The sequence below is a fragment of the Ischnura elegans genome, chromosome 2, assembly GCF_921293095.1.
Source record: "Ischnura elegans chromosome 2, ioIscEleg1.1, whole genome shotgun sequence".
NCBI lineage: Eukaryota > Metazoa > Arthropoda > Insecta > Odonata > Coenagrionidae > Ischnura > Ischnura elegans.
Window position 1 is genome coordinate 63,606,567 of NC_060247.1, and position 16,444 is coordinate 63,623,010.

Consider the following 16,444-nt stretch of genomic DNA (forward strand, 5'->3'; position numbering starts at 1 on the left):
ACAGCATATCCTTTCTCCGCTCCTCCAGACCACAATACCATCATGGGAAAATAATTGATGTAGCTCCTCCTAGCTCTCCTCCACTGAGTTTCTAGCGTGACGGTATTCATTAAAGAGGCCGCTCCATTGAAGTCAAGAGGCCATTTTTTGCGCCTCAATCACAGGGGAAGAGACGCTGTGTGGCCTACCCAGAGGCAACCTTTTTTTCCAAGCTCCATCCCTTCGACCTGGTCGAGGGGCAGGTCGAAGGGTTGGAGCAGCTAGACTGGGAATAATTTTTCTTCCGATCCTCTAGGGCCTGTGGGTCATTGAGCAGCCCAAACCCATCACGCCAAGGTTATGGTCAAGCGCACGCTTGAAAAACGTGTTCTTCCTTTTAACTCCCTCATGACGACAATTAAGGCAAGGTTCTAAAAAAGTTGAAGATCATCATCATCGAGACATTAAAGGGTAATGCACCAGAAGTAAAGGAGGCAGGTTGATCCGATGGGTAAGGTATTGAATCACTGCAGTAACGAATAACAGATAATTTTCATGAAACACTCATTTGAGACAGGTCTTTCTACATCAACTTGAAAAATCAATCCACTTCGCAAATTATTTTAATAAACACTAATATTCGAATTTGTTTTTACGCTCTAATTACATGTTATACATATTTTAAACGCTCAAGATCACGGAAATGTGCTAGATGCTTTAATATTGAGAGGATTTTTATGAGTAAGCGATAGGAAAATATCTGTGTGTATTGCGATCAATTTTTTTCATATTTCGCTCTGAAAACTGAGCGGTAGCAACGATATTGAAGCACAAAATAAACTAGACCACCATCTAAAACGGTGAGTGCCCTCTGTAAGGTGAATTCTCACGACAAGCGGAGCTGGGATAACATAAATGCCTTAAAAACCATAAATGTAAGTAGATCACTCCTTTAGAGTCAAACGACTGGAATGACACAGCGTGAAAGTAAGAATGACAACATCACCGTACCCGAAGAACCCAAGCTAGGAAAATGGGGATCGAGCCGTCAACACATAAGATCCAATTGGGACTATTTCATTTACACCGTACGATCTAGAAAGCACAGACGTAATTTACGTCAAAATTTGAACGCATAAAAAATCTGGAAATATTTAGATAATATTAACCTTTAAGTATTTCAATAACTGATGCCAACAATCAGGAATCGAAGGGAAATACATTGGTATTAATAAAAAATATTTTATGATAATAATTCCCGTCGATTTTGTAAACTAGCTCGCAGAAATAGACAAATACAAAAAACTAATCCATGAATACATACGGCAGGGAAAAATTCCCATGCATGAAAGATCCAGATAGATGCCTAAGTAAGGGATCGTTTTAGTAAAATATTACTTCGCAGAAAAATACGGACACAACCGAATAGTTATTGTCGCTTTGCTTTAATGCAGAATCAATTCCTCAAAGACTACATGCAAACAGACCTCTTTAGACAGATGAAAATTATGAATAACATTGACAGTGTAAAAAAAGTGTTACATTTCTCAAGTAATAGTTAAATTGGTAATTGAATGATTCTAATAAGTTGTAAATTTCAATGTTAACTAGTCGGACTTTAGTGACAAACACGTTATTCAGAATATACTTATGCTAAATAAATATAAGCTGATTTGCTACCGTTAAAATTGTATTAGTGCGATACCAAGTTGGTTTTATACTAACCATATAAAGTTGTTCCTGCATTTTTACTAATTATGCAGGAAAATATGATTGATGTATTCCATCAAGAAACCTCACCGATTAATCACAAATACTGGATCAGATAGTCGATGATTCAAACCAAGCTAGTGGTTGAAGTATTTTTTTCTAATTTTAGGGCTAAGCTTTTTTTTAGATAAAATTATAATTATACTCGCTTAAATATATTACTTTGTACATTTCCAGCGCAAGGATGTAAGCAAGACATAATTTCAATTTAACTTATGTATTTCAACTACTCTTCACTTCTAACTCTCAGTTCCTTCCATCATATCAGGAGCATTTTCTATAGCCATAACTAAGTTGCTTTTACAGAGGGTCTATCAATATCCATAACGCAACGTAGATTATCTCGCCAGCTACGAAATGGAGGTTGCGTTGCGATGGTATACTCATTATGATGTTTACGAAAACTACACATGAGTCGAGAGAACCTGACTATTTATCTCTTATACCAAGCGAGTTGTGGGAGGGTGACCCCTGGTCTGGAAAGAGAGCTAAAGAAATGCCTCAAGTGGTGGGCTGATTCGTCGTAGACCACTTCGGGTGAATCACGACGGAACGGGCCAGTATGATCTCTCTTATTCTAGACGCCTGTTTTTCAAGCTTCGTCCTTCGTATCGCTCGTCATTTTGCAGTCCATACAAACAAAAAAATCCAACAGACAGTCACTCCTACGAAGGAACTGAAACGATACCCTCGAAAATCAGCGCAATTTCGTGGTGATACGCGAAACTAGAGCACTACATATTAAAGGAAATAAAAAGAACATTTCGAGGAGCATCTTTCATGAGAGACTTTTTACAAGTACGTGGTATCTTTAACACTCTCATATGAGCACAAGAGGAAGAGAATGGATAAAATAAGTGTCAAAAAAACTAAGATAAAAATTCAGCAACATTAACCGTCTTGGCGTACCGAGTATTGGCGAGAGCAAAATGTGGAGGAAGTAATACCTTTAAAGAAAGGAATTGAAAATTTGCTAGTACATACATACTACATCTTCATGTCTTTATCAAATGTTAAAAAGAAACTGAGGAACAAACCAAAGCCGATACCGAAAGGTAAAAGTTCATAGTTCAGAAAAGAGGGTTCTGATAAAACGCGTCACGAGAAATAAAGTCAACTATTAAATCTCACAAAGAGAAGAAAGGACTGCAAATTTCACTCACCAAAGTAGCCTACCTCGGGCATGACAACTGGGAAATTTTCCAAAACATCTACGAAATTTGCGTCACGCTTTTCAAGATACACGATCTCTCTTTAAAGGTGCGGTAAAGACGGAGAATCGCGGACACACAACGCCAGTACTGCGCACCCACCGGTAGCATCTTCTGTCGACTACCAACGTTTGAGCGTTTAAAATTAACAATTCCTAGGGAATTCCGGAATACCGCCAGGAGGCTCTTCTGTAGACGGCGATCGATAATCACGAGTTCACCATGTTCAGCAACGTTGACCGATCACGCGAACCCGGGGGTGCGTGGTACGAAAAAAAAGAAAAGAAAACCCCCAGCCATTTAAAAAGCTGCAATGCCTGCGAATATTAACATTACTCTTACTAGAGGTTGTCCAAGATTAAAATTTTTTTAAATGCTCCATCACTTGAAAATCATTCCTATCGAAAGAAAAGTCGTAAATATTCCTCATTTGTCAGCACAAAATCGATCCTTCCCTCGGTAAATTCCATTATTTATGAGATAAAATTGAAACATGGAAAATTGAACAGCGTAGTCAAAACCCGTATAGATATTGGTAATAAATGCGTGTGGAGTATCACTAGTATTGGTTTCAAATGAATGCACATGCACAATCATTACACAAAGTGACGCCAGAAAGTCTTTCGCAAACTTCAGAAAACATTTGTGGCAGCAGGATTATTTCAGCTTATTTCATTGCATGCGTTCGATTCGGGATTGGCTGCGTGCTTATTTTCGAAAAAGAAGACGCACCTCTCCTCTAGGTGAAGATTCCCACCATGAAAGGAACAACACTTGAGTCATTTAAATCAATCGTGCCAAAGCAAAGGCGGAGAATTCGTGCACGATGTACCGCAAGAAGATAAACAACTCGAGGATATTAGGACTGCCTCGAGAAAATATTTCACTGGACGAGGAATAAAATCCTGTCTCTCGACTAGTCAGCACACCGTGAGCTAACTCTACCATATGAGCTGCTTGCAAGTCCTCCAAGGCGTATGTACTTCACGATGCATAAACGTAACCATTAAGTCTGTATTCTCGGAGAAACTGTTATTTCGGTCGAAACAAAAGCATCATTATCACTGCCAGGCTGAAAATATTTTAACTGCGAGGATCCTTAATGACAAAAGTTAACCCAGGTGGGCATGTTAACCCAGTTTCCTGGTTTCATTGATGATTCCCAAATGAAATCATGAGTCTTGCAGTCTTCGATGTCGTTCGATAAGACTTCAGAAATCTGATATTTCCTAAAAAATTAGTAATCTGTATATCCTTATCATTTACGAATGTTAGGCAAACTACGTCTCCAACAGATACCTCCTGATAACCAGCTACTATAAGTTTCGAAATCTATGATGCTTTATCACAAATACACCATCACACTTACACACGGAAGTGACACTTCTACAAAAAATACAGAGTACATAAGAAATACTGATAGATCCTTATTAGGAATTAAAGATGGATTGTGAGGATGAATGAGAGAACAAACAAAAAAGTATAAGGAAGAACCTAAACCTTCAAAATATAAACCTTGACTCCGAGAATGAACAATGATAAACATAAGAAAGCACAATCTTAGCAACACACGTCGCTACATTGCAGTCATAGTATCAGCACAGAGCAGTGGCGGATACAGAAAAAACTCAAGGGGGGGCGCAACATATCTTGAGTCGTCTTTACTTTTATCGTAATAAAAGATGATCAAGTCACAGGCAAAGTATATGAAAATTTTATTTAAAGTGATTATAAACATGTAAAAGACAATGCCATCTTATGATATAAAAAGTTACAATTGTGGTTTTGCAATGTTCGGCAATACAGGCGGACCCGCAAGGGGGGGGCGCCCCCTGCGCCCCCCATCTGTACCCGCCACTTGCACAGAGTAGTAGAGTATCTACTCTGTGGTATCAGATAATAGCTTTTTGAATCATGGGCCATAACTAAGAACGAATTGGGATTTCAATTCGAGGACTCGATATACCACGGGATCTGAAGAAGGATGAGTGATATCGAAGCGGAGGAAGAGGCTGCAAGAAAGGAACTTAAGGACATAATGAGAACGAATATTTCCTGAAGTATGACTCGGCTGACACCGAAAACGATACAGAAAATTTTACCCCCACATAATCAATCCACAAAGAGTTGTCGTAAAATATATCTATACCTTCATACAGTGGCGTAGCGAGGGGGGGTTTTGGGGGATGAAACCCTCCAAGAACTCAGAGAAATTTGAAAACTTAATCCATTTTACTTAATTGGATAAATATTAATTACAAATGAGTGTAAGGATCGATAAAATATCACTCAGAAAGCCGTAAAACTCACCATTTTGAACCATTTATCTAAAAACTTTTCTGAGGGAAGGCACCCGCACCTCCGTATTCCATACCTCCTAATATTAAGGCCGTTTTACACGGTACACGGAATTGCGCAGTCTGACGTACGTGTGAAGGCGCAATCAAAATTGCGTCGTGTAAAGCGGTGAATTGCGTGGGAAGCGAGACGGCAAAATAGCCCCTGTTCTAATTTCGTTCATGCATTCGCGCAATTCCACGCCATTTTAGAAATTAATGCAGCTCTAACCTGCGCAATTCCGTGTACCGTGTAAAACGGCCTTTAGTTGCTCCCAAAAACCCCCCTAGCCTTAATTCCTATAGCTGCGCGCCTGTCTTCATAGTATCCCAAGGCGAGTGACGGGAGGAGGTAGGACACCATCTACTACTGCTACTAAAACTAAAGAAATATAAGGGTGCACTGATAGGACGCTTTGAAATCGGCCGAGCATTTACATAATTCCTATATAATTCGAGGGAGAACCCTATTCCTATCCATCCGTTCGGCAAAATATCTCTTATTTTAAGGCCGTTTTACACGGGGAACATAATTGTGTGGGTTAGAACTGCATTAATTTCTCACTATTTCGTGAAACTGTACAAATGCACGAAACAAATTAGCACGGGCTATTTAGCTGTCTCGTATCCACGCATTCTCGCATGCGTTCTAGCAATTCACCGCTTTACACGAAGCAATTTTGACTACACCTTCGTACAAACGTCAGATTGCGCAGTTACATGCCCCGTGTAAAACGGCCTTTATCGTTTATGTCGGATCCGGTATTGCAGTGCAGCTTTAATTTGGAGGCGATTTTCTGTCTGAAAGGAATCTACACTCTACAGCCTCCGTAGCCTCCGAGTCTCAAGCGACTCCCAACCAAATTAAGTAAAAAAAAATAATGTTTCCCTTGCGGACCCATTTCAAAGATCGCGAAGCAAATGATTAAGGCAGCCAAAACCTGAGCGATGAGTCCAGAAGCGATCGATATGGCTCAAGAAAGATTATAAATGCACGCAACGCATTACATATAAGATAGTTATAAAAATAGAGTACCTAGCATGGGTAAAGCAATTAAGTACCTCTTCAAAACCGGCGCTCGAGGCAGTAAGTCGGGCTTATGCAATTCACTTACTTCTATTGTTAGCAGTATTAACCTAAAAAATATTCGACAGTGGCCTGCACATTGGCTAGAAAATCCGAAGCTGTATTCCCAGTCAAAGGAATTTTTCCTAAAAGATAATCAATTCGTACCCTATCATCGAACTTGCAGTATATTTGCAATTGGTAATCACAATTCAACTGACACCGATCACGAATCACAAGTCAAGAGACCTCCAGCTATCAATAATTTCGTGAACAGTTCATTATCACTGTCACAAGCTAATGAAGGAGGGGGGCAGGATCCCTCCGAAATGAGGAGAATTTTTAGGGTTGCTACCGCCCGCCGCGTAGAACCCACGTAGGTTTTCCTGTCCATATACTAGTACCACCGTAATTCCATTTTTATTTCACGTTTATTTCAAATGAGAAATATTATAGGGTGCCAAGTAAAATTACTAAACCTAACCTATGTAGATATATCCCCCGCCCAAACGCATTAAGGTGTAAAAAAACGATCCCAATCTCACGGTAACGAGGCTATGACTGGGTGTTGGATAAGTATCACTGAAATTATGATAGAATTTTTAACCTCCTAAACAAAATAAAAAAGGCCCTCGATTGCACCGTCTGATAAAATATCCACAAGCACATACACCATTGATATAACTTAATTTAAAACTTACCAAAAGAAAATGATGCCTATTCGAAACGAACAGAGATTACTAGAGCGTTCGGATTTTAAGTTCAAGAAGCTCGACACGCAGCAAATATTTACTCGGATCAGACAACCGATACTGAGGCACACTTGAAAACAACGAACGTTCGTGCACTCTACGGCTGTCACCCGAACACGTAAAACGGGCACGGATTATTTCGTTAGTTCAGCCATCCGACATTTCGCATAGTAATTTTGGTATGCGTTTCGGGTGCAATGCTAAACAGTAAATTCGAAGCCGTAACTAATGCGGTTATGAAATAGAAAACTTTCAGCGATTAACCGAACACTACATGCTCGAATTACGGATAGCTAGGCAGTGGTCGCACGCGCCCTGAGAGTATCAGAGATACCGACGCTTTCGGAAAAAAATCCCTCAAATCTAGCTGCGATATTTATCATGCGTTATTTAAAATTTAAAATGCTTTAGACCAGAAAATCAAGGTTGGTATACTACGGAAGTACTTGAAACTTGAACTCCACTCCACAAGCAGAGAAAGAAGAAACCTATCTATTCCAATACATTTTTTAAACATGAATGCCGATTTTTCATCGGAAGCTAACTTCCGGTATATGATCAATGATATTCCCCGTAAAATAAGTATATTAGTTTGGGCACATGAATAATAAACTTTGATATCTGACTGACCTTGTGTAATCTATCCCTATGCACTTCCTGTATGAGAAGAAAGAAGCATGCCATTTAGGATGATTAAGATGCAAACAAGGGACTTCCTGTCAGAACAAGTTGTGAGTACATATAGCACTATCTACAGCATATGACATTTTTTTGAAACATAACAACTAAAACGATAGTTTGTTCATTTAAAAACAAGAAGTAATTGAGCTGCTACAGAGGAAAATCATATATGAACCAAACCTGAACAAACTTCTTCCACATTGATCGTTGAGGGGCTTGCCTGATGGGTGGAACTTTTCCAAAGCATACAAAGAAACGTTGATAGTTTTCCACAAATTAGTCATCTACAGCATTTTTCAGCAAATAATTGCCATGCTCAAGAGGCAAGTTTTTTTTTAAATATTTATAGTATAGATAGACCAGGGGACGCTAAACTAATCTTTCCCTACTGACTCTCCTTTTCCAGGTAGGTGTATAAAAAGTGACAAAGGAAATCATGCTGGCAACAACTGTAAAGCAGGAAAAAGTATTTTGTGGGGAGGTTCTTTCAGAGATTGGGCGCAATTCTAGAAAGAATAATCTAGAGATGGTATACTTATGACTATGTCCCTTAGGTTTCAAGGTGGAAATTTGAACCCCTTCACCCATTACTAGCTAGGCTTTTATAGGTGCCGATTCTAAGGAATACTTGGTTGGGCTGTTTATTCTCAGGAAGAGATAACTGACGGCCAAGGTTATTTATACCTTTAAACAGAGCTGATAAATTTGGTAGTGAAAGTACCTCACATACAGCATCGCAGAAAATACTGATATAGGGATTGAAAAAACTCTTCTCATCCCAGAACTCTTACCAAAGATTCTAAACCAAACCCTCTTCCCACAGCTCAAACCAAGACCTCACACTTCCCTTTAATAAACCCTACCCTAAACAAAAATTACCCTAAATAGTCCTAAACACACTTCTTCCGCTCTTATACCCAATATTATCACTCTTTAACAAGGCAACCTAAACAACAAAGAAGCTTGGACAAGCCAAAATGGCACAGGATGGAGAGAGGGGCTTTACCCAGAGCTGCTTGAGGGAGAAATTAAAATTCAAGACTTCACACTATAAAAATGTGAAAATTTTCTACTCAATAATTATTATTGTGGCAGCTACACATTTTTTCATTAAATGTTACAGCATTAAAGAATACATAGCTTAAATCTTTTTGAATATAGCTGATAATGCCTACATTTTTGATGTTACTAAGAAGCAACATTGCGTTATGATGGGTTACAGAAAAAATCCACTATTCTACCTCCTTTGCAATCCCCCACACAACCAAACACTTTGGATTAAAAATGCTGGAGTCACCGTAAGGCAAAAGAGAAATTACAATAACAGCAAATCTGCTCTTTGATATTACCGTAGAATTACCACCAAAAAATGGACAGCGAAGCTAGCAACAAACCTAGGAGTTTCTTTTTCCAAAAAAAAATCCCTTGAATAACAGGAAATCAAAGAAAGACTCAAGAGATAATGCAACATATTTCTATGGAAAATGCATTCATTAGTGCAAATAGCTTATGCAAGGTAGACTAATATTAATTACATAGAAAATTTACAGAAAATTCCAAAAAAATGAAAACAGAGAAGTGTGAAGAGTTTAGGACCATAAGCTTGAGGATACATGCATCAAAGATACTGACGAGAATCATCTACAGGAGAATGTAACTAAAAGCAGATGAATTTCTGGATGAGGACCCTTTTGGTTTAGGGAAAAAAGCACAAGAGAATTAATTTTGGCTCTATGTTTCTCACATAGAACAGAATGATGAAGAAATAACTGACTTGTATAGCATTTGTTGACTTGGAAAAGGCCTTTGACAGTATGGAATTCCATGCTTAGCATTCTGAGAGAAATCGGAGTGCTTTGCAATGATCATACAATTGTGCACAGCTCATATAATAACCAAGTATGTAGCTGAGATAAAATTCAGGCGCAACTGAGCAGAAGCAAGAATAGGAATAGGACTGAAACAAGGGTTTGTACTTTCCCATAATTAGTAATGCTTAAATTGAGAAAGCCAATCATGAAATCAAAAAGAAGGCTTTTGGTTTCAAGACCCATAGAGAAATAAATAGTATGCTGTAATTAGCTGACTACATAACAGTCACAGATGAGAAAGAAAATGATTTGAAGGAGACTGTGACATATATGGTCAGATATCAGCTTAAAATCAATAAAAAGAAGACTATGATATTAGTATAAGAGAGGAGACTAGGACAAACATTAAATTAGGAGAAAGAGTTCTGCAAAATTCGGAAGCCCAATTACCAACGATGGATGAAGCAAGAAAGAAATGGCAGAGGCAAGGAGAGCTATCTACAAAAAGAAGAATCCTCTTAAAGCTAAGAATACAAGCATAGAAGTACGGGAACAATCCACCAAATACTATACACGAAGCATGTTTCTCTACAGGAGCGAGACTTGGATGTTGACCGGAAGGGAGAAGTCAAGAGTGGAGACATTCGAAATGTTGTGCTACTGACAAATGATTGAAGATTAAATGAATTGACCAAGTACATAAAGAGGAAGTGCTAAGAAGAGTGGAAGAAAAGAGAAGTGCTCAAAAAGCCTTGAGGAAAAGATGGGACCACTTAGTTGGCCACATTACAAGTCATGGTGGACTGATAAAAACAATCATAAAGTACAGATGTAAAGGAAGAAGGGCAAGGAACAGCCCCAAATGGGTACCTTCGATAGATTACAAAGGATGTAAAAGAGAAGAAATGTGTCGCTATGAAAAGGCGAATGGATAGGAGAACAGAATGGTGAGAAACGACAAACAAATTTTAGGATTGTTCACTTATGATATTGATTGTCATATGGTAATGGAAGGGAAATGATTCTTCAACCATCAGGCTCTATCTAACTTCCATTCAGTGATGGATGCATGACTGAGAGACAGAATGTAGAGCTATAGGAGTGTTCAAAGGTCTCTCGTTGTAGCCCACGGGCTATAGTGCATGTACACAACCATACTGTCAAGTGGAATAGTATGTTTCCTTTCATAAATTACTGGAAGCAATGCTGACTTCATGATGCAAAAGCACTTCATACTCCACTACAATTTCAATCAACACAAGTACAGTTTCTTGTAGATTGATCAAAGAAGAGCTCAGAAATACATTAAAGTCTTACCTGTTTGTAATCTATGAATGATGACTCCTCAGGCACCTTAATGAAGTCGGACAAGGTAAGATGAGGGCTGCACTTCTGTACTTTGTTGACAAATGCTGGAGAGGTAAGTCGCATCCCAATGTCTGCACGAGGAATGTCTTCATCAATGCTATATAGCTTCCCCTGATTAAGAATAGGGGTGCACTGAAAAATGACACAAGGTTCAACATTAAATTACAAAACGAAGGAAGCAATTAAATTATTAAAACAGATTTTATTACACCCACCCTCGTTAAAGTCTATCATGCAAATACAAAGATACCAAAGATTAACATTTAGGCATAAAACTATTTAGGCTAAACTATTTAGGCATAAAAAAGTGGTCATTGCATGCTCACCATGTAATGTAAACCATTAGGCTCGGGAGGAGTACTGGTTGTGGCTCCTTTAAAAGTTTCAAGGTTTCCATTTTTCCTCAAATCCAAATTGTTGTGAATCAAACTTTGAGGCCTCATGTTAACTTTTCCAGGAGACTTCGAGTCTCCAAATGGAACAGCATAAATGTGGTCTTCACTATGGGATCGAACTAAAGACACGAGATTATTTTTGGCCTCCACAACATCTGACGAAGACAGCCTCAGATCCAAACTTTCCCGTCGGTCCCCTGTTCGAGTATTCGATTTACGCTGAGTCCCAACTTCTTCATATGGATTGCTATTCACACAACCAAGACTAAGACAACCGACTAAAAGTGATGAAGGGGAGAGGTCAGGTTTAGTAGGAGGCTTGACTGGAATTGGACGGTTTTTGATGTGCTGTTTTGTTTCTACCATCGACGTTCGATTTGGAGCTAAGCTGCTTGATGGAGTCTTAGAGAGAGCAGTCTCCAACTTACTTCGAAGCTGGATTTGGGATTCGGTTTTAGATCTAATTAAGGGAGGAATGGAGGTAGTCGAAGGGGTTACACATACAGCAGCTTCAGATTTAATACTGTGAGGGGGCTTTGGTACTGGATTATTGGCTCCGGGCTTCGAAAGATGAGCAAATGTTCTAGGAGGTTTTCTTGGCGGGGGTCCTCGAGGTAAAGGGCTACTTAAAATTAGATTTAAGGAACACAATTCACCAGACTGATTGTTCGATGATGGCATATCTCCTTGGGCATGATGATATCCATTGTTGAGCATGCTTTTTTGTGAAACCATTCTATCACCCGATAAAGAATTCAGGGGCTTATTCGAAAACCGGGCAGGTACTTCAGTTTTATGAATGAGAGCTTGAGCGTTTACATTTAAAGGATACCTCACATCATTACTCCGGGCAACTTTATTCCCGAAATTATCGAGTTGCGATACAGTCTTTGAAGATAGAGAGCCTCCAATTGGGACAGGATCTTTGTTTTCATGGCAAACGTCCTTCATACCCGTGCTGTTCAGTCGTTCAGAGATTCGTGGTTCTTTTGTAGATAAGTTGTCACTACGGTTAGCTTTTCCATCTTCAAATAACTTCACCTTGTCTTCCACAGATACAGGTTTTTCTCTCACTTGGCCACTTACATTCTTGCCTTTGACTATCCTGTCACACCTAAATGCTGGACTTCTCTTAATATTACACTTTTCATGCTTCAAACCAGACGTCCTTAAATTGCCAGTGCTCTTACTGATCCTAGCAACTTCATGATGGCTAGGAAGTAAACTGTTGAGATTATTGTACGGTGGTTTCTCCGACACTTCGCACTCGCTGGAATATGTTAAACCAAAAGCGCCATTAACATGAGCCTCTTTTGGTGGGTCATTGCTTAAAACCTCGAACTGTTTTTTGATATTTTTCACTCGGCTACCTTCAGCACAATGAACTTGGGGCATCATCACTATCATCTTAAGGAATTACGAAGCATTTCAACCAATTCTATTCACATTTTCGGGGATGCAACTGCCGAATTTGAATCTCAGACGAATTTTCATGGGTTATCTTCTCCAAAGGATTTCAAATGACATTCCCAAACTGAAGCAGAACACAAATACAGCCAATAACTAGATAAACAATCGCTAAAACACCGTGAGAGAGTTCACCTCTCAAGAACAACTGAAAACAACCAATTCATAACAACTTCCGGAGGCAACCACCACCACCACTTGCCAGGAAAACTCCAGGAGAAACGAAAGTAGCACACCTAGCGACCAAACACGATACTCACTTGTCCCACTTGCGTTCGGCCGGCTTAATCCCACGATGCATCTCTCTAAAAAGGAGGGATAGACGAATGCCTATAAGAGTGCAACATTGGCGCATGTAATTTGTATGTACTACCATAGCGGTTGGGACCGGACTTTACATATTTATTTAATAAGATACGCATTTTGTTCAGACTTACAGGATAAAATTATCCCTGTATTGGTTTACTTTTCGGTCCTTTTGCTTTTCATTTTAAAAATTATTATTTCATATGAAATAAATATTACTAAGTAGACATTTTAACATTATAACTTATAAAATTACTTATGCCTTCAATAATTTTTTATTTTATAACTCAGCACGAGGACTGAGTATCTAGACGTAGGCTGGGTCCTTCGTAACTTGGGTCCTTGATCGATCCCCTATGAAAAAATTGTATAAACCTGTTTCAAAATTTTATACAATTTATACAATTGCCATGGCAATGTATAAGATTGTATAAAATTTTGAAACAGGTTTATACAATTTTTTCATAGGGGACGGGAGCTAAGTAAATATTTCTTTGTTTCCCTATATTCCGGACTCCATAAAAAATAGTTCAGCATTGAAATATTTAATTGAAAACTTCAATTTAAGGAAAAAGATTTACATATCACTTATAGGGTAGTTTCCTTCATCAAAGAAAATGAAATGGATTGATTGCTATTCGTTACCCACGATTAGGGTTTTCATAATATACAAATTATTTGGTTTTAGAAATACCATTTTAAACGAATGGCAATGGTCAATTTTAACCTCATATGAAAAAGGCCAGATTGGCGCCCATGAGATTCCACTCCACGTGACGTCACAGGGACCTATAGTTTCTACACGTGAGGATAGGAGTTTTACATCGCCTAACTGTCTAAGGTCGGAAAGTTTCCTTCGTTTGATAAGGTAGTAATAATCCATATTTAAGCCAAGCGCTACCTGCTAGCAGCCTGCGTCGTATCAGCGCTCAAGCCTCGCCTCAAGGTCACCTCACAGGGCGGCAGCGGGAACCATAAAAATGTCACACGGACTTTTTCCCATTATTCCTACTTACATTAGCCGTCGCGTTTTCGCGCGCTTGAAATTTTTCACTTTTCGTTTAATCGCGAAAAATAGATATCGTCATCCAAAATCTAAGAGCGTGAAATGCGTACTCCCAGGAGTAATAATCTTTCGATTTAGGCAATAAAAAAATAATAGGAAACCACCCTATTCCAAACTTCAATTGTTTCCGTACTGATGAGTTAATGTACCATCGGCTCTGAAGTCTTTATAACGGCAGTAATTTTCTTATAGTTCAAATATGATGAATTATTTCTACAATTTTAATTTTTCTCCACTCCAGTGGCATTGATAAATCTTCTAAAACTCATGTCGAAAAAGATTATTCCGCATCAATACTGGTTGTAATTACAATTATGAGCGCCGAAAGTGAGTTTCAAATTGAAGGTGCACTGCGCCGCGAAAAAGGCTCATAAAGATTTTGGGTTATGATTGCATCCACTTTGGTTATAATCTAGAATTGGTTTTTGCATGATTATTTTTCTGTTCTGAAATCCAATAGACGGGAAAAACCAGCGTCTAGTAATAAAAATCGAATCTGCATTGAATTGTCGCAACCTAGTGGTCTGAAGATGCAGAATCGACCCACTAATATTTTTCTTGCGGCTACAAAGTCATTCAATTTTTTCCAAGTTCGATATATGCTGCTTGGCATAACTCTATCAATGAAAAAACGTAGAGCATGGTATTCAGTTTTATAACTTTAAGGCGAAAATAATTCCATGATGATGTTTGGTTAATATAATTAATAATGTTCTTTTTATAATTATTACCCTTAAAAATATGTATTTCTTCGATCGTATCGATATATATCGTTTTCCCTATTCGTCTTCATAAAAACAGGTTCTTTTTTTAGTTTGCAGCCAAAAGAACGCGATTAATTTTTATTTTAAATTTAAAATATTCACAAAGTAACCCAAATAGTTGTAGTTTATTCGTGAATGAAATTTATTTATTTCAACCCATCGGCACTCGAGGTCGATGCATTCTTTCGAACAAGTCGATTTTTTTCTAATTGGAGATTTGAGCTGCATTCCGCGGAGTCTCTTTTGCGAAGGCTATCTGTGCGGACGTGTGCTCGTACAACCAGTGAAACGGGATCGGTGGGGTACTTCAGTTGCAGGGGTTCCTAGTTGTCGGAAGTGCTCCTTTAGGCTTGCTTTGTGGTGTTTCCATCTGCTCGTCATTACTTCTAAGGATAATTTACAGCGTAGAGGTGAAAAAATAATTACCCTTGCCAACTCTTCCATAAGGTAAGCGAAAACTCCCACCACATGTAATGATTAGGATATCATCGATCCATTTTGAAATACCTGGTTTTTATCAGTACGATCGGGATTTCGTCATTTAGAAACGCGAGTCCGTTCAAAAACTTATCGCGTAACAGCAGGTGGCAGACACGGAAACCTGTAATAATTGTGATCATGGAATTGCCTCTTGCATGAAGCACATACGCCTCCACGTGCAGTTAAATTAGTTTGACATATAATGGCGATAGTCAATCTTTGTCACAAGATTCATAGCAAATTCCTGAAAGGTTATAATAATGGTAATAGAACATTGATTCAATTTCAAGCATTATTGTATTTTTGGATCGCTAACGACAGCGGAAGAGAATTGGTCTCACTTTCAGGGTGTGCGAGTTTTAATTCAATAGGTGAAATTTTTATTCCCAAGTGTATCATAATCCCGACATGTGAGCTGTGATGTGGTCATCAGGTTGCGAGTCATATATTTTACTGCTTGCTAGTTGATCGATCCTACGAAGGTGGTATTACTTTAAAATTTTCATCATACTTCCAAGAATTACCTTCATATAAGTGAGTTCACATTTTCTCTGCAGTCGTCAATCGCGTTTCAAAATTGGCAGGCGTGTTTTAAAGACATCTACAATGCTCCAAAGTATTTGAGCGTGGTGTTATAAGGGTGCATTACTCATGCGTAAGGGAAGGTCGTTCGCGGAGTTAGGGCGAGGAGGAAGTTTTTAAGGCCGGCTGGGCGTACACAGTTGTATGGGGATAATAATGAGAAAGGAGACATGAAGTGGAGGAGGAATGGGGTTTTCTGGTTGCATACCATGCGATTTTGTCAACTATATTTGCCAATCACCCCAATTGGAATTCAACAATGGTTTGGCCTTGAGAGGGTCGAGCAATTCTGTATCATAGAAATGGAAGAGTCAAGGCCGTAGCGAGCCGGGGGTAGTCTGTAGTTTCAAACCGTAACCCTCTCGCGCCCCTCCCTCTAAATATGGAGGACCCTCCTCCTCTCTTTTTTC

At 38.9% G+C, this 16,444-nt stretch overlaps 2 protein-coding genes across 4 annotated transcripts in view; one reads left to right on the top strand and one right to left on the bottom strand.

The window, feature by feature from the left end:
• The window catches only part of LOC124153845, an 80,764-nt gene extending 67,713 nt beyond the window's left edge, over positions 1–13,051 (bottom strand). The window contains exons 1-2 of the mRNA XM_046527222.1: positions 11,301–13,051; positions 10,924–11,106 (exon numbers count right to left, since the gene is read on the bottom strand). Of these exons, the coding sequence (XP_046383178.1) occupies positions 10,924–11,106; positions 11,301–12,776 (1,659 nt within the window). The 5' untranslated portion in view covers positions 12,777–13,051. The remainder of the gene's footprint in view (positions 1–10,923; positions 11,107–11,300) is intronic.
• The window catches only part of LOC124153846 (P protein-like), a 108,688-nt gene that overhangs the window by 80,073 nt on the left and 12,171 nt on the right, over positions 1–16,444 (top strand). For 2 of the 3 annotated variants that reach the window (XM_046527223.1, XM_046527224.1), the window contains exon 1: positions 15,134–15,419. The exons of the other annotated variant lie outside the window; for it this stretch is intronic. In XM_046527223.1, coding sequence (XP_046383179.1) covers positions 15,148–15,419 — 272 coding nt within the window. In that variant the 5' untranslated portion in view covers positions 15,134–15,147. Of the gene's footprint in view, positions 1–15,133; positions 15,420–16,444 lie in introns of those variants that run through there. 3 annotated transcript variants of the gene reach the window in all.